Source organism: Vulpes vulpes, chromosome 7 (genome assembly GCF_048418805.1).
Source record: "Vulpes vulpes isolate BD-2025 chromosome 7, VulVul3, whole genome shotgun sequence".
In the NCBI taxonomy this organism is placed as follows: Eukaryota; Metazoa; Chordata; class Mammalia; order Carnivora; family Canidae; genus Vulpes; species Vulpes vulpes.
This window is the reverse complement of record NC_132786.1, coordinates 73,588,510-73,612,052: the sequence shown is the minus strand read 5'-3', so window position 1 is coordinate 73,612,052 and position 23,543 is coordinate 73,588,510. Positions and strand designations below refer to the sequence as shown.

General features: G+C 41.5%; 1 protein-coding gene across 1 annotated transcript in view; it reads left to right on the top strand.

Annotated features, from left to right (window-relative positions):
• Window positions 1–23,543, top strand: part of SND1 (staphylococcal nuclease and tudor domain containing 1) — a 417,294-nt gene that overhangs the window by 259,607 nt on the left and 134,144 nt on the right. Inside the window, exon 15 of the mRNA XM_026010782.2 lies at window positions 7,729–7,870. Coding sequence (XP_025866567.2) covers window positions 7,729–7,870 — 142 coding nt within the window. The remainder of the gene's footprint in view (window positions 1–7,728; window positions 7,871–23,543) is intronic.

Below are 23,543 nucleotides of genomic sequence, written 5' to 3'. Positions count from 1 at the left end.
ATACCAAGAAAGAAGTCATGGATCTAGGAAGCACAGCCCAGGATAGGATGTGAAGGGAATTGAAGGGAACGCCTGGGACATCCATTGTGAGGCAGACCTCATGAGGCCATCATGCAGAAGTCCGCAGGAGAAAGGAAGGGAGCACTCTAAGGAGGGCTGTAATTTACAGTCTTACTGAACACTGAATATCAATTTAAGAAAAAATTGTAATAATCTGGCGGGAAGTTAGAGTATGGAGAAATGAGAAAAGGGATGGTTTGGGATGGGAGAAAGGTAGGTTTTATTTGTGGAAACTTTTTTGGACTTTACCAATTACAAGTCATAACTTTTAGGTAATTCTGTGGATTGGCAGACTTGAGGAAGGACATCCCTTGGCATACCACCCTAATGGGCTTCACACGCTTCATCCAAGTTAGGGAAAGAGGATTGAATATTGGAAGAAAGCAGGGTTGGATAGTTGATAGTTTATTCTAACTAGGTAAATACTTCTCCACTATTTGTATGAGGCACACATATACCACCATCTGCTCTTTCAGTGCTAAATTTAAAGTACAAAAAGAAGTCTTGTAGAATAAGCCAAAGGCATTGTATTTCCTATTGATGATAAAATGCAGATTTTTCCACTAAAAGGCAATGACTTCATTTCTAAAGGTTAAATTGAATGGTTATCACAGTATAATTTCAGCTGGTTAAATTTGGGAAATTGAAAGTCATTCAATAAAATAATTTCTGAGCTAGTATAGAATTTTCATTTGATAGAGAATTTGATATTATTTTATTCACATTAAGCCATATCACATGATTTTATTTCAAGGTAGAAAAGAAATGTCAATAGGGGTATGTACTTAGTAGTACTTTTTTTTCTTTATTTGAACAAAACATTTCTTCTATTTAGCCAGTTGAGGAAGGCATCATGCTTTCCTTTAGCTGTTGCCAAGAATTAATACTTTCTTATGCTGCTTTTGGGAAACCAATAGAATTTTTTTCTATACTCTTCTCATGATTTTTCTCATCTAAACTATTTTCGGCTTGAATTTTTTAAATAATTTATTGAACAGTTAGAAGCCTTAAAAGTGTTTCATTTTGAAATTGTTCCTCTGAGATACTTACAAACTAGTTGACTAAGCAAAAACACTTTAAGTTAAATAAAACCTTAATTTTTTTTTTTAATTTTTATTTATTTATTCATGAGAGACACAGAGGCAGAGACATAGGCTGAGGGAGAAACAGGCTCCCTGCGGTGAGCCTGATGCGGTATTCCATCCCAGGATCCCTGGATCATGACCTGAGCCAAAGGCAGACGTTCAACCACTGAGCCACCCAGGTATCCCAAAAATCAAAATTTTGTATAGGCTACCTATCTAGGCCATTTTTTTTTTCAAATTTAAGTATAAATTTGAAAATTTAGGTTTATCATTTGTAGTATATAATTCTATCAGTTTTGACAAACATATACATTTTGAGAAGCAACATATACATGTAATCATCACCATAGTCAAGACAGTAGAAATATTGGATCATCCCAGAAAATTCTTCCATCCCCCTTGGAGTCAAACTCTAGCCCTTCCCTAATCCCTGGCAGCCACTGATCTGTTTTCTGTTCTTATACCTTAACCTTTGCAACAGTGTCCTATCAATGGAATTATGTATTTGAGAGCCATCTGTGTTGTTGGCCATATCCTTTTTATTGCAGAGTAGCATTCCACTGTGTGAGTGTACTGGTACTGCTCCCTCCTCTCTTGAGGGAGCTTTAGGCTATTTCCAGTTTGGGGTGAGTACAGATGAAGTCCAGGCCATATTCTGGGCTACCCAAATCTATTTCTGTAATTCAATTTGACTTCTTCCTAGTCAGGCTGCCATGATTGCCCATCAGAATGCTGATTGGCTATTTTTCTTCTAAACACAGGTTGTATCTTCTCATCTTGGCATTGCCAAGCCCTGCTTGCTTTTATCAGTATTGGACCCTTTGGAAAGAAAATAGATAGTAGACATTTTCAACCAAATGCAAACATTTAGAGACACCTGTTCTTTGCAGGGCTCCAGCAGGCATGTCCTCAGAGTTTCTTTCAAGTCTCATTGCAGAGAAATTGCTTTTCCTCCATATTTGGGGCATGAAGCTGCACTTGTACTGACATGCTCTGCAGCTCTCTTCCAACTTGGAAAGCACACCATGCTGCTCCTTCTGCCCTTTGGTCTGTCCTTAGCTTGCAAGTTTGAAAGCTTTGCTTAGCCAGGCCATCCTAAGCTACTAATTGCTAAAGGAGTAGAGCCAGGGGATCCCTGGGTGGCTCAACAGTTTAGCGCCTGCCTTTGGCCCAGGGCGCAGTCCTGGAGTCCCAAGATCAAGTCCCACATCGGGCTCCCTGCATGGAGCCTGCTTCTCCCTCTGCCTGTGTCTCTGCCTCTCTCTCTCTCTCTATCATGAATAAATAAATAAAAATCTTTAAAAATAAAAATAAAGGAGTAGAGCCAGGGAAAAAAACAGAAGGTTGTATTCTCTGTTGAGGGTGCCACAGATTGTTGGAAGACCAACTTCCCAAGCTCAAAACTGTTTTATAGCTTTAGTGCTCCTGAGATTGTCCTGATTCATGCTCCCAGAAGTGGAGCTCAGAGCAGAAAGCCTTGCTTCTCCTACGCCCAGATATGTTGGAGGTCTGAGTGAGATTCTGTGCCAAGCAAGCAAATAGTGTAAGAAACTAAACTATAGACAGCACTTAATGAAAGATTATTGATGACTTAGCTTCAGCACTTTTTTTTTTCTCTTGTTTCCTTGTAATTTTGTTGGTTTTTCAGTAGAGTGTTTTATTCTGGGTTCTCTGCTATGTTCACTTCATTCCTATTAAACTTGACCCTCACTGATGTTTACACCCTCAGTTCCCTCACACACACCTCACCATGAAACATCGATAAACTAGCCAGAGAATGGTGGTTTCAAATTTTTAGGTACTCTCTGGTAATGTTGGAGCTGGAGGGCATTCCCAAGTGTCTCCCTCCAGGGTCCCATTTATATCAAGAGATTATCATGTTGTACAGCTGGTTCCTCACAGAATCACAGCCTCATTCTGCAAATTAAAACATTAGTGGTGGCCATAGAGCCCAGGTTGTAGATAAGAGGAAGAACGTGGAGCCATGGATGGTTTTTCTGCCTTTCTGGTAGGGGATATATTTATAATTTGTCTTCCACATAACTGCAGGAAAGATCCTCCTGGCCTGGGGAGGCCTGAAAAGATCTATGAGTATGGCAATGAGTTATCACAGTACCTTCAAAAGCAAGTGTGTTTGGGTCCTATCCTTAGCTATTAGTTCTGATCTCCATGCTCTTTTTTTCCCCTTTATATCTGTTCTTTTGTACAAAGAGCTTCTGCTGCTTCAGTATTAAAATTGGTTGGACCCAGACAGCATTGTGCTCTAGAGGCTGTTTAGCCTCTGGCCAGCCCAGTATAGAGGATAGTCAGCGCTCACAGGGGAGAAGCCTTCCTGTTTTGCTGGAGTGGGCAGTGCAGGGTTCTGTTGTACTGCCAGGCAGCTGCTTCAGGTTTGATAGGCCTCTTTCAAATTTAGTTTCTCAAGTGCTGGTAAAGTACCCCCATGGCACCCTAATAAGCTCTGCATGTGTTTGTTTTAGTTCTTTCTGCTATGATGTTAATCAAAGAGTGATTGTGATGATGAAAACTAATTAGTGAGCTTCATTATTAACAGTTCCCTTTTGAGACTTGCCCATGATAATCCTGATTAATGGTTAACTAATAGGTTTACTCTGATTCCCATTCCTCTGTGCTGTTTTTTGTGTTGTGATGTTTGCTTCTCACCAGTAACTACGTCTATGCCTACTATATGGATATTTTCAGTAGGAAAATCATAGAATTCACTTTGCTAACATCCAGCGCAAACTGACAGCCTAAATCCTGTTCCAGAAATCACAGAACTTTGATTTATGTAATTTGTGCTCTTCTAGGATACAGAGGACATGGGTATCTAAGTAGCATATATGTCATCCTCAGTCAGTCCTGTGCATGCCATATAAGGATTCTGCTTCTTCTGCCTCTGCCTCTCCTCTGCCCTCAACTTTCCCACTCTCCCAAACTTGATGATTCATTGTACTAAATTAGTTTAAACACCTGTTTGCTTACAGAGCAAAGGTACTTTATAGAAACAGATTGCAGTCTGACTGCTGAAGGGCATTTCTTATAGGCATTAACACATATACCTATATTTGGAAGAGGTATGGCCTGACAGGCCAGACATAAGGACAGAGGAGAATTGTGTAATTAAGATGTCTTTACAACGTTTCCCTCTAAGGATCATCCTGCCTTTTTTGGGGTCAGTCCAAACCCCGTTTCAAGAAGTCTGAGGTATAGATATTAGCATCCTTTGAAATGAAGTCACCCCAGGCACATTTGTTGCACCATTACTTTCTCAATTTCAAGGTGCATTGAGGAGGCAGAAACATTCCTTAAAGAGGTGCCATCCACAATAGCAAGTTAAATTTAGCTAATGCAACCTTAAATTAGCTTTTCTAGGATTACAGGAAAATTCTTATGTGTGGTTTGTTTTGGAGCGCAGGTAATGTGAAAACTAGCAGTGCAATAAAAAAGGACTCACCTGCTCAGAAGTACAGTTGCTTCTTGATTATTTATACCAGTGGAGGGGAATATTGGTGCAGAAAATTATAGCTAATTTATCTGCTTGGATTCTTAAAGCCTTGAACCAATGTCATGCCAGATAACTATGGTGGGTAGATTCCCAGGCCTCACATGCAGAAGTCACAGCATGGAATATCTGTGGAGGAGAGTCTCTGCAATTAGACTAGACAGAAATATTTGATAACTGAATAACCTTAACCTTGGAATGAGCCTTCTGTGCCATAAGTTTCAGTGTTGTTATCACTTTAAATCTGAGGCCTTTAATCTTTAATTTTAAAAATACCTTTTGGAGTTATAAGGTTATAAAGAAACTTTTGATTTCACTAAATCTCCCTAGGTGCTGCTTCAGGATTACTGGAGAATTTCAAATGTAATATTAATGATGTCATTTGAACTTGCTCATTCTGCTGTGCTTAAGATCCACTTGGCTGGCATCTTCACTTCCTCACTGGGGCCTAAGCTTCTCTCTTACACTGCTTTGTATAATCAGGTTTTCTCTTATTTACGTAGCATTGAAACTTAGAAAGGAGTGTAAGAGACTGAAGCACATTGCCGTACTGGCATGGGCTCTTTGGAAGGCAAATCAGAGTTAAACCACATTCAGTCAATTTTATGGTAATAACAATCAAAAGCCCTAAAATAAATTCCATAGCTAAATTAGCAGGGAATGATGTATGGCTACATCACTTGAGGCAACTTCTCAGTCTGATTTCCCAGTCTTTTCATAAGAGCCACTGAAACATTGTAAAAGAACATGTCAACCAAAAGAAGCACTTGAGATGACAGGGAAAGACCGACACCATTGTCTGCTTGTGATAGAGATTTGAAAGAGCTGACATCTTCTGGTGCTTACGCTTAATTTAATTGACATGATAAGAATTTTTTATTTTTAAAAATCTATGAACTTGGGTGAAATTTTGTATTTTTTCCCGTAACGGATTGTTCCTAGGCATATCATCTTTAAGCCTTTGGAATGATGAGGGGGCTGTGTGTCCTGTCGCGCAATTTGGCCTCTGGAAGTAAACATGGATAGTTATGGTGGGCTTTTAAAATTTGTTTGCATTCCTTCAGTTGTCATAGTTGGCTTTCAGTTCTAATCTTTGTCATCATCAGTGGCATGTCACATTCTCGTTGCTATCTTCCCATATATTGTTGTTTCTGGATTAGGACTATTAAATTGTAGGTTGAGACTTAGGAGGAGTACTTTTTTATATATAAAACAAAATTGTTTTAATTGCATGGCTGGTAGTAAGGTATCTTCGTTTCTCCTTGGTTCCCACTCTGAAATGATCTTTCTTGGTAAAGTAGGTAATCGTTTAGCAAAATAGGATGAGAGGCTGCTCCAACCTTCTTTTTGTATTAATACTTATGTATGCGCGTGCTGCTATTATTCCTACAAGCACTTTTTTCCCCCTCCAGATAAATACATTCATATGACAGTGAGTAAAATTCTGTTTCTGCAAAATATAGATTACTGCAGTTTTGAGGGGAAAGGCCCTCTCTTCAGAGACACTATATTGCCTCATGATTTGCGATAATCAATTTGATAATTGTTGTTGACTTACTGGTTCAGCTCATGAATAATGTCCCAGATTTAGACTAGTGTGGCAAAAGGATTTTAATCAGGTAGTGCTTTCTTTCCCATGGAGTATTTGTCTTGCTTGACTGTTCTGGACTTCAGCCAACTGCCAGAAAGGCATTGTGCCACTGTATGTGTATAGTAGAATACGTGTTGCTTAAATGTTCATTGGGGGAGTTCCCAACTCGCTAAAGCTCATTGTTACTTTACCTTTTACCAATGTGCCATTAGAGACACTGAGAATGGATGACTGTCTCTCCTTTTCTCTGAGAATCTGTTTGAAGGGAAGGATGAATCTCATTACTATAAATACTGTTTTCATCCCAGCCTACCTCACTGCTTCTGAATGAGAGAAGCCCCTCTGGCTTCTGTGAAAGCTCTCAAATACTTGATGGCTTGTTAAAATTTCATTATCTAATGTGCATTAATTTAGATACAAAGCTCTGTTGCTAGGAGCAGAGTCAGAAAGGAAGAGCTTGGCGGATTGCAGGCTGCTTGTGTCGCAGGAGTCAGGAAAGTATGCAGAGTTTGCTGTCCTTGGTGGGAGTTTACAGTTCTGGCTGGGCTGAAAACCTTGGAAATTCTGACATTCCTGACTACTCCCACAGCACATGCACTGTGATGTTTTTGGTGCTTGCTTACTCCATCTGTTTAATGAGCTTGAAAGACCAAAAGGATTTGAAGCTCTGTAGCTGAGAGCTCTGAGGTTCAAAATGTCCATAGTTTGGTTATTCTTGAGGGTAGAGGGCATGCACTTTGTGTTTTATGTGTGAAAAAAAGTTTTAAAGTGCTACCTGGTTTCATGTGTTTTTCTTGTTTCTATTATTGTTCATGCTGACATGATGTGGTATATGTCCCCACCCGGCATGTCCTACTGTCAAAGATTTCCCAGGCTAGGATCAAGAATAGTATGCTCATGTCCCAGCTCACTCCTGAAAAGCCGGTAGAGCAAGGCTTGCTGCATAGGCACCCAAAGAGGGCTGTACTCTTCATGTTCAGAAACAATGAGCTCTGAATCTACATAACCAATTAATGATTAGAGGTGAACTGCTTGGGTTTCTTGGGAAGGGGCTTTATATAACATAGCCTGGAAGTCACTCTTTTTTTTTTTTTTTTTTTAATAAAAATTAAAAGTTAAATTAACCTCCGCAAAAGGTTAGAATTAGTCTTCTCCCATCAATTTTATTGAAGAAAGAGAACCTTTCTCACATCCTGTGAGGAATGAAATTTTCATTTCAAAGCACCTTTGTAACTTGAGTGCATAGTAGCAGAACAGAGGGAAGCACTCAGAATGTTCTGGAAACTTCAGATTAACTCTGTTTCTTCTGTGGGAGCCACATGGGTATCTTGCCTATGTCATAGTTTCAGAATTGTCTGATTTTTTTCTAGGATTATTTGCCAAGCTTTCTGTTGTCTGCCAGACTTTTTGCCCTAGAACAGAGAGAAAGAATCATTTGCTCAGATTCTATTACGTTTTTCTAATGATTCTTTTCTTCTGTCCACTAGGATACCCAGAAAGCAAAGCAGTTTCTGCCCTTCCTTCAGCGGGCAGGTCGTTCTGAAGCTGTGGTGGAATATGTCTTCAGTGGTTCTCGTCTCAAGCTATATTTGCCAAAGGAAACTTGCCTTATCACCTTCTTGCTTGCCGGTAAGTCTTGTATGTTATATGTTCTGATGATTCTTCTTGGAGCTCAGAGGTCATGCCTAGAGGTCACATGCCCTCCTTTCCCTTGTGTTTTAGATAGGACCTTGAGCCCTTAAAGGTGTTTTAGTCTTTAATTGAGATGAACACAAAATTGCTAGATCTGATCCCTCTGTCACTGCAGACCAAACACTCTTCCTGTTCCTCATTTCCACCAACCACAGGGCATAAGAGTAGAGCAGCTTGAAAAACAACATGTATCCTTTCACAGCCTGAGTGAAGGGAATTCCAGACAAAGAAATCTATTAATGATGGAATTTTCAGTTGGTATTTCCCATTTGGGATAGACCATCCTTGCCATGTTAGTCACAGGCAGTCCACCAAGGAGCTAAGACACCCTCCCCTTGTGTCTCCCTAGGCACTGCTGTTTGTCTCTCTTCTATTCTTTCCAGATGTCATTGGGATCCAAATCTTTTATGAAATGTCAGATAGGACATTACCTTCCCAGGCTTCTGCATCTATAGTATTTCTCTGTTGCACTGAGCTTGACATGGTAGGGCAAGCCACCCTTTCTTTGCTGACTCAGTGTTCATCTTTCTTACCCTGTTTTTTCTAGTAACTTAATATTTCACAAACCAATTTACATTTATGCATTGAAAGAGCAGATTGCTTTATTTCTTCCCCAATGGCAGATAATAAAGTTATTTGTTTCCAGGCAGTACTTCACAGAGACTATGGTTTTTGAGAGAAAGTGTCCTTTTACTTCAGCGGCCCACATCCTTGCCTCGTAAAACACACACATTGACTAACTCACCAAGGACAGGACTACAATGTTTGCCTGGTGCGCGTTGCCTTTTCTCTTGCTGCTCTGCTCCCTCAGTGCTCCTTCTGAGAGCACTCAAATTCTTGAGTAGAATTTGCCACGGGAGAAGAGAAATGGGAGCAATGCTTGCTGTCCCCTACCAGATTGCCTCAGGCTCCTTCTCCTAGAAGGCACCAATAGCTTCTCCTCTGGATAAGGGTGTCCCTCAGGCCCTAACTAAGTGGGTTGTTATGTGAGATAAATCACTCACCAAACACAGGGCCCTGATGCTGCTGGGCCACTACCTCTGACTGAAGCTCTCTCTCACACTCTGAGAAGTTAATGATCACTGCACAGTTCTGCAGGCTTTCTGAAGGGACTAATTGAAGTATGACATGAAGCTTGGGGCAGCCGTGGAACAGAAGGGCCAAAACAAATCCATACCTTACTGAAGGGCTATACTTTTGTGAGTTGTAATAAACTGAGGGGTGGCACAGCAGTGTGTGACAGAGGCCATTTGTGCCCTTTACTTAAGATTTCCAGAGCAGAGAAGTTTCTTATCAGTGAATTCTTGTTATTACAGAGTTTGAAGTATATATTCTCCTTTGTTCTATACTTAGAAAACAAAAACATCCTCTTGGCAGCATGGAGCTTTTTCCCAGAGGTGAACAAGAGAAAACGTGTTATTCTTTCTGGGAAACTTGGCCACAGGTTTGTAAGGGAAAGAAAACAGTAAAGTTCTGGCTTCTAAACTCAAAACTACCTGAATGGAGCCAGCTCAGAGCTTGAGACCTATCCTGGTGGGGTTTTCCTGAAGAACCCTTCTGGTTGTACTTTCTTTCCCATGGACCATTTGTCCTGCTTGACTGTTCTGGGCTTCAGCCAACTGCTAGAAAGGCCTTGTCCCATCTATATGTAAAATAGAATATGTGTTGCTTAAGTGTTCACTGGGCCAGTTTCCAGCGCACTGAAGCTCAGACACACAGACTGGTCACTCAACTCCATAGCAGCCAATTCCTGTGTGTACTTGGCATTATTCTAAGCAGTTTGAAACACAGTGCCTGATTACCAAAGCAAATACATGATAAAATAGAAGCTTTTATGTTTTTTCTCCTGCCATACCTTATGCAGTTATATTCTGCATCTTCCAATTTCTTTAGAAACCTGACAAGGATACAGGATGGTGAAAAGTTGTAAGAGCATGCAGACCTCAGTTTGAATCACAGCTCTACTCTTCACATGCAGGTGACTTTAGGGGAGGTTTTTTTTTTTTACTCTTGAAGCCTTAGTTTACACACCAGTTAACTGGAAAGTGTTTCTTGCCTCTTAGGATTTTTGTGAGGGTTTAAGGAGATGTGTAAAGGATTCAGAACAAGCCTGCCATAAAGTAGATGATTCATAAATAGGTTTCCTTCCCCTTCCTCTCACAAAGACTTGGTGAATTCATAACTAGAGCTCTTCTTAATTCTTACATGGAATAGTATACTTTTAGAGCATGTGTGCGCATAGCTATGGATCTTCCTTCTCCATGACATATCTCTTAATGGAAATAAGGCAAGGAAAGTTGCTGTTCTAGCCTCCTCCTGAATGAGCAGAAGGCTCACTGAAAGAAAGGCTACTGGCTTTTCCCTTTAGATTTACAACAAGGAATTCTGCATCCTGGTAAGACATTGTCCTAGGTCTCTGGAAGCTTTAGAGGGAAGACAGAAATATAAACAAACTGCTGGGCTCAAAACGAGAGAATTCATTTTAAGGCACAGAAGTAACACAGAGGAGGGAGTGATTGGTTACTTAGAGGGAAATCGGGGATTGTCTCCCTGAGGAGCTAATACCTGAGCTGCTTTTGAAGGACAAATAAGAGTTTTCAGTGTTAGGATAGGAGGGGGAAAGGAGGGTAGAGAGGAACATTCTAAACTGAGGTTAACAGCATGTACTAAGGTGTAGAGGTATGATATATCCTGGTGTGTCCAGCCAACTGTGCCCCCTTTTGTATTGATGGAGTATAAAGAGTGAGGGGTTGGTGTGGGATGAGGCTAGAAATGCATACAGGATGTATTGTGGACCCTCAGAGTCACTCAGGGTATTAAGAGAGCAGCATGCTCACATTTGTGTTGAGAAAGTTTATTTTGGTGAATACATTGGATCCCCATTGATTACCAGTGCCTATCTCAGCTGGAGGCTGAGAAAGCAGTTAAGAAACAAAGGTAGAGGCCTAACATCTGGCAATGAAGAAGAGGAGAGGTTGGAAAAGTATTAAGGAGGAAATAATTAGAGGAATGACTGGATTTTTGGGGCAGAAATGGGGATGACATTGAGTGTAGGAGGGAAAGTAACTTGCCCAAGGCTTGAGTATTTGGGCAGACTGGGATATCAACACAAAAGTAAGAATAAGTTTTAGGAACAGATTGGTGGTCAGAGGATTAGGTTGAGAATACTGCAAGTAATGTTCAGGAAGCCAAGAGAAGAAAGAAGTCCGAGGAGTCGGCAGTGTCAGATTTTACCTAAAATGTCAAGTCTGTAAAAACTATGAAGTGGTGTTATATTATTTATCAATTAGAAAGTCACAAATGACCTTTGTCAGTGCAATTTCATCAGAGTTGATTCAGCTAAAGGCAGATTACAGGCGAGTAGGGTGTAAATATGGGAAATGAGGAACAGAATCAAAAATAGAGTGCTCATTACAAAATTCTAACAGATTGCAAAAGGAATGCATAAAAATGAAAGCTAAAGGGTCACAATAACATTGTAAGGATGTCAACAACTTGAGTACTTTGATATTGGTAATTCTTCCTCAAGACTGGAGCAAAACATGACATGTAGTTGGAAAAGCTATTCAGTACACCAATTGTTTTCATAATACCATTACAGAATGTAAAACTCAACAAAATCTTCTTGGCAAATGAGGATATTAAAAAGACGGAGTGAGAAAGTATTCTAGGAAACATGAGAAACACTGGTCTGAAGGCTGAGGAGAAGAACGAAGAAAGGCTGCAAGGAAAGATTGACAGAGCAGTGACCTAAAGAAGACGGCAGGGATGAGATGGATGGGGAACAGAGTGGAGGGAGGATCCTTAGAGGAGGGCCCCTTGGTCTTCTGAGACCAACTACAAGGAACGCTGAACGTGAATGTAGACACAGACACAACATTCACATTGTGGGGTGATTCACCTGGACAGAGAGATGAATGGCACAGCTTTGCAGGTATCTGTGGGATGTGCTTTACGTCATGGAAAAAAAAAAAGAAAAAGGCATTCTGCTGGAAATGATGTCTCTGCAGCCAAGATAGAGTTTGGGCTGTGATTCTCAAGGGGAAAGTCAAGATAATTGTTCAGCAATCCCAAATGTGCTGCTCTCATTAATCCCAGCCTTTCACAGAGCCCTCTGGACATCAAGGTGGGGTGGACACTTTGCATTTTTACGTGGCCTTTTTTAGGCAGACGGCCCCACAGCTTGATAGGGAGTGGCATTTGGCGCGAGCCAGCTGGCCTCTCTGTCACGGTTCCTGCACCCCTGTATGTGGAATGATTGGTCAGATGGACTAGCAGGTGGGGCTGGCCAGAGTCAGCTGGAGCTAACAGGTCAGTACCTCCTGAAGGCTCTTGCCCTCTAGTCCTTTGAGCACCTGGCTTAGGTTTGGTTGGTGAGCAGGTAATCTTACAGCATCAGAATAGAGACTGTTGATGGTCCCTCTGACTGCTGCTGTGCAGACTTCGTTCAGTCGTGGAGGTGATCACAGCCAGGTCTTGTCCCGAGTTTGCAGGGAAGTCAGGATCCCCAGGCAGCCCACATTTGTTTGAAAGCACCCTTTTTCCTCATCTAGCATTTAGTGTGCCCCATGCTTTTCCTTCCATTAGAACAAAAGCAGTTTGCTCCCAGTCTTTATTTTTCACTTATTTTCATTTGTCACATGTTTCACGTTTTTGTTTTTTGGCTAGAGGGATACTGAGGTGCACATATTTGCATATCACTTGGCCTTTGATTCACATTTTTTATTTAACAGCGCCATTGGGCATTTGGTGTGTGTCATATCGCTATGACCTTGATAGTACATTTCCTTATTTTGAATTACTTTCTTGGCTTTGGGATATCTGGGTCATGCTAAGGGCATAGTTTAGGAAGTAGTCCTGTTGACTAAGCAGAACAGGTATCAAGTTTGTGAACCAGCTGCCTGAATTGGAAGAGGATAATAATTTAAGGTTTCAGTGCAGTCATCTAAGTAGTCTCATATCAAGTATTTGATGTCTTCTGTTAACTCACTGACCCCAATTGCGTTTCTATGTTCCTAAAGCTAGGGCTTTATGTGGAATTTAGAGTATGTGGAATTGGGGACTGAAGCAAGTTTGGAGTGTGGGGGAGTAGATGTCACCTAGGAGGCAACAGCTACCTGGCAGGAGGTTCCCATGTAGATCACAGCAGGTGACTTTTAATTAGCCAGTTACCTAGTCATATGAAACAAGACTAGAAAATGAGACTTCCCTTTGCCTGCCCTTTGGCATTTTTCAATTTTTTTCTTTCTCTTTCTTTGATTACAACTCCCCACTGGAGCTGCATTATGACAAGGGATGCAGTGAGAAACCCTAGGTATCTAGGGTTTGGTAAATTTTGATGGTACCTGATGGATAAACTGAAGGTTCGGCTGTGTGTCCTTCGACCCTGAATGCCTTTGAGGAAAATATCTCATGTCCTCCTTTCTTTTTAACGCCTCTTCTCCATTCTATTCCTATTAGAATATCAACTGCTTGTTTCAATAGACCAAAAACTTCTAATGAGGAAGGAGAGGGAAGGTGAACAGGAATATCCTTCCCATCTCCTGGCCCCAGAAATGGTGGATCCCCATTGATTACCAATGCCTAACCAAATTACACAATTAAAGCCAATGTATGTTTAAGTGAGAAATCCCGTTCTGCTATCACAGAGGTGCTAATGAATCAGACTGTTATATAGTTGTGTTTGCTGGGTTTCTATCCTTAATTAAGCAATTACAGGGTCTGCTGATACTTATGAATTCCTTTCAGATGCTTTAATTGAATTGCAGCTTAATGGGTATTTGCAAAGTGGGGTATTCTTTCTCTTGGGATTTGCCATTTTGATTCTGTCTCCACCACCTACTTGCTTTCAGTTGGGTCCCATTACCAGAAATGGGCAGCTTAACAGGAGACTTTTATGGAGCTGCTCTAGTTCTTCACTTTTAAAGATAACATTGTATGAATTACATTCATGACAGAAGGTCCTGGAGGATCGCCCGTTAGGAAAGCATTAACACGATAAACAAGTTGGGGACCCTTTTTTAATGAAGCCAAGATTATGCAAGCCCACTATAAGAGAAAGCAGTCTTTGATAGATAGATTTTGGGTGATGCATAAATTAATATGATAGTTCCTGCTTTCTTTTTTTTTTTTAAGTTAACTCTTTTTTTTTTTATTTTTATTTATTTATTCAATCAGAGAGAGACAGAGAGAGGCAGAGACACAGGCAGAGGGAGAAGCAGGCTCCATACAGGAAGCCCGACATGGGACTCGATCCAGGGTCTCCAGGATCACGCCCTGGGCTGCAGGCGGCGCTAAACCGCTGCGCCACCAGGGCTGCCCCTAGTTCCTGCTTTCTTTTTCTTTTCTAGCTTTTTTTTTTTTCTTTTCTAGCTTTTAGCCTAGCAGTGTAGACAGCCATATGAATAACTTGAACAAAGAACTTAAAAGGAGTTATGAAAACTATGAGCAACATACCATGAAAATGCAGAAGAAAGTACAATTAATTGGGGAATGGCAAAGACCTCACAAGGGAGGTGGCATTTGAGCATCCAAGATCAGGAACATTTTCTTTTGGCAGGCTAGGTGTGATTCATCTAGGCAAAACAACTTAGCCTATATCATTAGTTCTCAGGAAGAGTAGTCTAAAAGAAATGGATGTACTCATCAATCATTTTCCTCTCTCTGTAAATCTCCTTCTCTGCTCCCCTGCCATTGAGCATTCAGTGCCCTGCCCTCCACTGCCATCTCTGCATGCATACCATACCACCACCCCTGTCATGTCACGTGGATAAAAGTGCAGGCCTACAAAGATAGCCTGATTATCTCCTGTCTTTAGATTGTGAATCATCCCCAGAATGATCCTCATCGTGTTTGTGGGTCATTCAATGACATGGCTGTTTAATAATTTATTTCCACTGGCACTATGCTAGGAATTTAGGAACATAAGTTCTAGGCTTCAAGCAAAGTAGTTGTGTCTACTGAGGTAAAGAATGTATAGACATGAAGGGGAAAAATAAAAACCTCTGTAAGAAAGCTAAGAGTAAGAGAAACATGCCTTAAAAACCATATAAATGAGAACAACTCCAATTTTTATAAACAATAACATATATTGAGATAACTGGCAAAAAGGCTAAGGCGATCCTAGTTTATAACCCAACAGTACAACCATCTGGAGAAGGGTGGAAATGAATGCTGGTCTAGCCCAGATCAGAGCAGGCCTGGAGTGTGATCTTCTGAGGACCACCCTTTTAGGGAGGACATTAGCAAATTGCAGAAGGATCAGAGGAGAGTGACTGGATGGTAAGAGACCTAAAAATGCCATGACCTGAAGACCAGTAGTAGGAACCAAAGGAGACTCTCAGGACATAATGGAATATTTCCGGGTCCAAGGGCAGGGATATTATCTGCTCAGTAGCCATTTGGTTTGGTTTGGTTTTTGAGTCAGAGTAATGAAGACATCAATAAAAATAAGATTTGTTCATCATGGTTTAATGGCAGTCACAGACCTTGGAGCTAAAAACATTTTAAGACGAATTCCTGCTCTCCTGCTTCCTGGTTAATTATTTCTATCAGACCAGCCTGCATCTTGGTCTGATGCTGGGACCCTAGAGATGATGGAGACAGCAAGGCCCACATAGCAGTTCTGTGCCAGCCTGTCTAGAGACCTGCAACTGAAGGGAAGCATGTTAGCAGTGTCACCACCTTCTGTGGAGCCCGTCAGACTGCTGAGGGTGGTACAGCCTCCTAATGGGGATGCTCAGCTCTTACCATTTCAGTAGGGTTTTCTATGCCAAGAAAAAAAAAGTTGTTGATTTCTCCTCAGCTGTTAGAGGATGGGCCCATTCATTCCCTCTGGACGGATGGGTCAAAATTAAGAAAAAAGAATCCTTTCCTTCCAAATCCTCGGACTCCTGCCTTCTATTGCTTTTTACTCTTGATGTTTGAGGGTTGGTTGGTTGGTTGGTTGGTTGGTTTTTTAGTTGAGACAAAGGCGAAAATATTCCTAATAGGAATCAGGCCTATTCCATACAGAGCCAATAAGAGCCAGTAGAGTGGCACAGAATGATCAGACCTGGGAGCTTTTCCTCTGGGAAGCTTCCTCTTCTATTCCTTCTCCTCCCCTCCCACTGGATAGCTCTTTCTGAGTCTGTTAAAAGTTATCGAGGCTGCCTTCTACCTCATGGGCATGGCGGGTAGGGAATAGGAAGCTTACAAAAGTCAGATCACTGCTCTCTGCTGGAGTGTTTCCAGTACTAGCACCTGTCCCTGGTTGTGCCCAAATACCTCACTTCTAATTCCATCCTTGTGGCTTTCCCAGAAAAATACATTTTAGTGTGGATTTTTCACTGTCATCTTGTCAGCCTGTTGGCATTTGTCAGCAGCCATTTAGTAGTAGTGGTGGCAAGCAGCAGCATCCAGAATTGGGCTACCCACCACTACCCCTGCCCTGTGGGGTGTCTATTTGGCCAGCCTAATAGTAGAAAATGGCAGGACCTGGATGCAGGAGAGGGAGTATAAATGGTGTGGTAATTTGAAATTAAAGGGAAATGCTTTGAAATCTGGTAATGGGCAGCCCCAGGGTGAACAGTGCAGACTGCCTATAAGACTTAATCCTAGTTGCTATGGGAACCACCTCTCACATCCCCCTTTCAAGCAGAGATATGACTGGGTTTAAAAAAAGAGTTCCTCATCATGAAAAACTATCTTGGCCCCCAAACTCTGGTGATCATCGCTCACCTTGGATTCCTTTCAGAAAATTTTCCTGAGGCTTCCCCAACCTTGCAGGCTGGCTATGCCAGTCTAAGCCTGGCCCTTTGTATAAAATTTCAGTGAATGGCACTAACACGAGAATTAGAACATTATAGGTGCTAGCTATGGGCAACTGATCCTAGCACACCCTCCTGTTGCCCGAGCAGACACCACGGGTTTTTACTCAAAGAACTGGATAAAAGCACTGGCCACATGTTGCATGTCCTCCCGCCTCCTGCCTGAGGGGCTCCAAGGAAGCCTCAGTCTTGAGGCTGCGCTCAGTCTTGGTACCATGGGATTGGTCCCAGATTCTCATGTAGAGCTGCCAAACACAGAACTTGTAGGAGGAAGAACAATTCATAGAAGTTCTTTTCAGATCTCGAAGGCGTCTGAGACACAATTGCATTCTGTTATTTTTTATTTTTTTAAATCATCAGAGCTTTTACCCATTTATTTAAATTACCACATTAATCCAGACTTGTTAAGTTTGGGGTTTTTTGTTGTTTTGTTTTTTGTTTTTTAACTGCTCTTTGCCTATGTTAAAATAAATGAGGTCTGTATCTCTCTTCTGTGGCCTTTGATTTTTGGACATATGGCTCCCTTCAAGGTTGGTTTATGGGCTTCCAAGTGGGCTTTGGAGAAACTTTAAGCTTTCTGGATTCCCTGTAGTTTTTCCTTATTATACTTGTGTTTTACAATAGTAGTCCTGAATAAACCCTAGTAACTCCCATACTTACCTTCACTATATGTAGGAAGTTATTTAAATTGACTACTTAGTCTACAACGGGTGGAGAAGTTCCCATTTCCCTGCCCTGGTGTGCCTCCTTTTCCTGAGCTTGTACATCTGCTAGTGATTTTTCTAGGGTTAATTTGGGTGTTTTTATTTTTAAATTGGAACATGGTGTCTGTCTCTTCTCTGTGTGTGTTTTGGATGCAGCCCCTGTGCTAGGCATGCGGTTATTAACTCCACTGATATACCAGTTCGCTCATTAGCATTTGCATTTTAAATTACAAGCTAGAGCAGACGACATTTATGCTATATTTGTACCATTGCCTTCTTCATGAATGATGTCGTATGTGCAGGGAATTCAGAAATAACTCCTCTAGGGCCCTGATATATTTTCGTCTCTCTTTCAGCAAACTGTTTCTTTTTCACTCTTGATTCTCATTGTTTGATAGGGATTTTTTTTTTTTATTCTGTTCCAAGTTTAGACCTATTTGTGAGTGCTCTGATTGGGAAGTGCTATTTGTATCAAAATAGGCATATTGCGTAGAGTGGCCATCTTTCCCTTTTGCGTTGTGCTCCTGGTAAGCAGTGTGCTTTGATTCGAAAGGAGGGAATTTTCTCCTCCACAGTTTGGTGGGTGGGAAGACATGGTAAAGGGTACTTGTTCTTGCTGGTATTCATGCTCCCATCCCTCTTTTTTATTGTTGATTCGTCGGTGAATATTTGTTAAACCTGTTACTGAATGACGCTTGCATGGGAAAGATTGGGAAACTGTGTGCCTTCCTTTTGAGAGGAAGAAGCGCACGCTACAGGACGTCATATATAGATATATAATATCAGCATTCATGAGACTGGGTTAGAGGTGACCTGCTTCAGTAAAAGTTCAGTCAGTCCTCTTGGGGGAACTATTGCTCTTGGCAGATGGTGACTTCATCTTGATTAACAGAACCAAACTTTGCTTACCCAGAATGCACAACTTCCAGTGTGACTTCCTGGATTTTTTATGTTTTAAAAGTCGAATTTCACCAAATGGAAAGGTCCCTGCAATAGAACTCAAGAGAACCAAAACTGAAGATCACAGAGAAAACAGCACAGTGGCATGATCACAGACCTAACTGCTGTAGCTCTGCCCCTAATCTGCTGCTAAAAACCATCAAAACACTAGCTTAGGCTAATTTGAGTGCACTAAGCCTAGGAAGGCTCTACTCACAGGTCCGTGACCCATGGCTGGACATTTCTGTTTTGGTTCTTGTGGTCAAGATGCTGCAGTCACCACATCACATTATAATAGCATTTTAAACCTACTCTCATGTTGACCCATTTCATACTATGAGACTGGCCTCATAGTGAACATATCATATTCACTTTTTTTTTTTTTTTTAATTTATTTATTTGAGAGAGAGGGAGAAGCAGGTTCCCCTGCTGAGTGGAGAGCCCAATTTGGGACTTGATGCCAGGACCCTGGGATCATGACCTGAGCTAAAGGCAGATGTTCAACCACTGAGCCACCCACGTGCCCTCATATTCATCCCTCTTTATTCCCTTAGCAAATAGGTCTTACCCAGTGGAATGAGTGCTGGGAAGTTAGTAATTTTTTTTTCCAGTTCCAAATCATACCTCACACTTAATATAGCTCTGTATATCTTCTTGGATTCTGTTAATCAATCTTGTAATAATTTCTTACCTGGATATCTGCTGATGCAGTATTTTCCAAGAAACCCACAGATCTCCAAATGGGCTCTTTTGTCTTGTGAGGGGCCCATAGTCCTGTGAGGGGTTTTTCCATTTAAACATGTTCAGGGATGGTCTTCTTCACAACTTTTCCAAAAATGAAAGCACTCGTGAAGTTCTTTTGAAAAGTTCACGGATAAGATAAAATTAACAAGAAATTCTTACCTACTCTATATCCCTTTTCTTCCATAGAGATGGTTCCTGTTCGGCACACTCATTATTTGCTCTGTACCTGAGTGGTTTCTGTGAGCTCCAGGCTCCAAATCCACGGGCCTTCGGGCCTCAGTGTTTTCTTCTAGTCTTTAGCTTCTTTTGGTCTCTGTGACTTTTACCTGGCAAAATTGTTTTCTGTGAACTTAAGCTGTGCCCAACAGGGTGTGCACAGATAGCATGGAAGAGATGAGTGGATCCCTAGAGACTTGGGAGTGCTAAGACTGGAGTCACCTGTGCTGTCAGATGAAGGTGTATTTGGTTGTGTGGTGGCAGGCATCTAGAGGGCATTCATACTCTTCATTTACAAATGCCCCCCTGAATGATACTGATGGAAGCAGTGGAGACAGCTCACTAAAGAACCGAGGAATCCCACACACTGTCTTCCATGTTTTCATTGCCTGTGTTATCCAGGTGGAGGGCTGATTGCTGCTGTCACTCCCAGTCCTGCTGAGCTGGTGCTCCGGAGGGGAGGGCTAGGGCTGCCTGCATTCCCCTAGCTGCCCAGCCATCCAGCCCTCTCACGCTTCTGCACCTTCCTCCACTATGTCGTTGGCTTCTGACAGAAACCTTGAATTAAGTGGGTTAGGAATAAACTGCTTGAATGCGTTTGTGCAAGATAGCCTCTCTCACCAGCTATCTGAAGTGCTTTTTGAAATACACGGGAGCCCTTTGTAAGCTGCTTTATAAGCTGTGAAGTCCATTGTTGCTGCTCTCTGCAGCCAGAGTGTCTCTAACCTAAGTAATGTCGACTTGGATCCGGTCCAGGGCTTGGTATTGGAAATTCGCGTAAGCAGCAAAGCCGCCCACCAGAGTCAGTAGCAGCTGTTGCAGGTTGGAGGATTTGCAGAAATTGAGATTGCTGTTCCCAGATATTGGCACTTGCCTAGTGATGAATGACCGAGTCTGTGCGAGGGGACTCTGTATGATTTCCTTAGGACTTTTCTTCTCAGCCATCCATTGTGGCGCCTGCTCAATGGTCCCGTTGTGGAGGAGGGCGGCTGAATGAAGGGGTGAGTGGCCTGCCTCTACTGCCATTCCCTCCCTTAGTTGGCCTAAACTGAGACCTTAATAATAGCTCTTTGATCCCCTGAACTGGTTCTTGGGGCAGGAATTTCATGGCACCATAGCACAAATGCCAGGGGCTAAGCATCTAACCTCCAGAGGGTAAGAGAAATGCACTTCACCTAAAAGAAAGTGATGTGAACTTTGATTATCCTAGTGTCCTTTTGTCTTAACCCGCCTATCTGCACTGGATGGAATAGCCAGGGAGGTAAGACAGAAGACCAGAAAAGGTTTATTATGTTAAAGTTGTAATGGCTAGTGTGTTTATTTCTGATATGATTGCCCCAGAGAAATTTTTAGAGGTTGATGCCACTTTGTCTAATTTCTTATCACATGTACTTATGCATATTCATATATGCATATGCTAAAACCGATGTTAGAATGTCATCTTCCTAGAGATTAAACTGCAAAGAAATCAGCACAGAAGGCCTCCAGAAGAGAATTCTGCCCTCCCAACTGCCACTCGCTTTCTCATATCACCTTTTTATTTCCTTTATAGCACTTGCCGTTATCTGGAATTACTTGGTTTATTCATCTGCTTTTTTGCTGACTTACAGCATCTCCAGAATGCAGGATACTTGAGGGCAGGGACCTTGTCTGTTTTGTAGGTGCTGAAACCCTATAACATTCCCTAAAATATCGCCTGACTCAGAGTTAGCATTCAGTAGAGAGTTCTTGAGTGAATGAATGAACAAACACTGAAGTTTCTGGGCTGACACTTACTAACTTATTTTTATTTGTTTGTTTGTTTGTTTGTTTAAAAGATTTATTTATTTGAGAGAGAGAGAGCCATGCACACTCTGGGGAAGAGGAAGAGGAAGAAGCAGGGAGCCTGATGTAGGGCTGGTCCTGGGATCGTGAACTGAGCTAAAGGCAGACATTTAACCAACTGAGCCACCCAGGTGCCCCTTATATTAGCTGATCTTAAAATTCAGAAAACAAAATAACTCTGTTCCTGTAGAGAATGAGTGCTAGAGCCACAGCAGCCCTAAAATAGCAAACAGTACCAAACTGGGTCTGGAGAACTGAATTAAGACTTAGAACTGTCCCCAAAGTCATTTAACCTTGAATAAGTCACATAGCGTCTCTGGGCCTTGGGTTTGTGCACTGAGTTGAGGGAGTGGATTAGATTTCTCTAGGGTTCGTTGTAGGACTGAATCTCAATAGGTTTAACTTAATGGACATTTATGCTGTGGATTAACTCATTTAATTCTTACCACAGCCCTAATAAGTGGATATCATTATAGTCCCCATTTCACAAATGAGAAAACTGAGGCTTAGAAAAGGTAATTAACTTCCTAAATAAGTAGTGCACATGTTCTTGATCATGTTGTATGTCCTGTCATTTAGAATGCAGTGCCCAAATGGATATTGAACATACTGTTCCCAAGGTCTTAATCTTTTTTTACTCCAGTCTTCCCTCCTTTTGTTGCATCTGCCTATGTTCTCTTCTTGGCCAGGAATCAAGCCTTTGGGGATGACCCAAAGAAAGGTTAAGGGGACATTGGAAGTGTCCCTATTTAGGAAATGTAGTAATGAGGGTATGAGATTTTAGCTGCTGTTGGAGTTTGAATTTTTTTGGCCCTCCAGATGACACTGATAAGAACACATCTAAGATGAGAGCATGGCTGGGACATGTAATTGTGGAAGAGCAGGCAGGTCAGACCTGTGGGATGGGTTTATGAGCTAGGGCATTTATGGACAAATTAAACTTTAGCCCTGAGTAAGCAAAGTCCTAAGCCAGTTATTACTGCTCTGGCACTTCTAATGGGTCCTGTGCAACGCTTATAAATTATTCAGCTGCTTTACTAATAAAGCCTAGTCCTGGTGATACTTAAGCATAGCTTAGAACAGGTTAGAGGGACAGAATATTTGCTGACCATCAGGGAACCCTCCTTTCTAATTTGGAGATGAAACGGTTAAACTGACTACCTTGAGTAGCAGAGTTTTGAGAGCTTAATATGTGAAACTGGTGTTGAATGTTAACGTTGTAGACTAACAAAGGTCTTTCCTTGGAGGGGACTGCCCCTGCTGAGTTTCCCTGGACTGACCTGCTGCACCTTTCACAATGTCATGATTAAGTGCCCCGGGATAGCCAACATTTAAGCACCAGAAGTTGTTGGGATTTAAAGGGGAAAAAAAGTAATTCCTTTAACTTTGGTATAATTTTGGTATAATTTCAAGTTCATAGAAAAATTAAACCGTAGTACAGAGATCTTGAAGTTACCTTTATTGAATTTACATATTGCCCCATTTGCTATCGATGTATTTTTAGAATCAGAAGATTTTTGCCAGATTGCCTCTCATATTGTAAAATAATTTCTTCCATACAGAACATACTTAAAAAGTTTGTGTAGTCACCTTACTTGTTTTCTGGTGACAACCATGAAACATCATGTTTGGAAGATGGGAAGTTATACATCTTGGCTTTGCCATTTACTTTCAAGTGTTCAAAGTTCAGGCGTAGTGTCCAGTGGATCTTTTTGGTTCAGAAGATCTCATTATAACAACTTTGGGGACCCTGTCAGGTTCTGCTGTCTCCATGGGTGAGAGATCCTGGAAGCAGCACTTCTGTGAGGTAGTTAGAGCTCCATCTATAAGCCATTGGGAGCGAGCACACCTTGGTATCTCTGTATGCTTGCTGTCCTGAATTTTTCATGCTGCCCCTAGAAATGATAGGGGCTTTATAGTCTTAGTTCCTTTAAGATTTCAGTAAGTAAGGGATCAGAATAAAGCAAAATGATTCCTCCACGTACACCTACCTCCATGTATGTTGGGGTTCTGTTTTTTAAAGGTGCTCTGTGAATATCAGTGATGTCTTGGTGAAGTCTACATTTATTTGAGTTGTAAGCTGCTGCAAGCTACAGAACACCACAGAAAGGAATCTCAAGGTTGATACTTCCCCACGTGCCAGCTAAAAAGCATGACGACAATTGAGGGACCTTGACTGCTTAATCTCATGTTTCATGGCACAGAATTTTAAAAGTCTTTTTTCTCTTTGCTTTCAGCTTTGCATATTTTTATATTTGCTCTTCTGAATCCACTCCCTGTCTTAATGTCTTCCTGAATTTTCACTGAAATGAAAACTGTGTTGGTATGTGTACTTGTCCTATTGCTTGTGTCTCTTTCAACTTCACTGGGATTTGT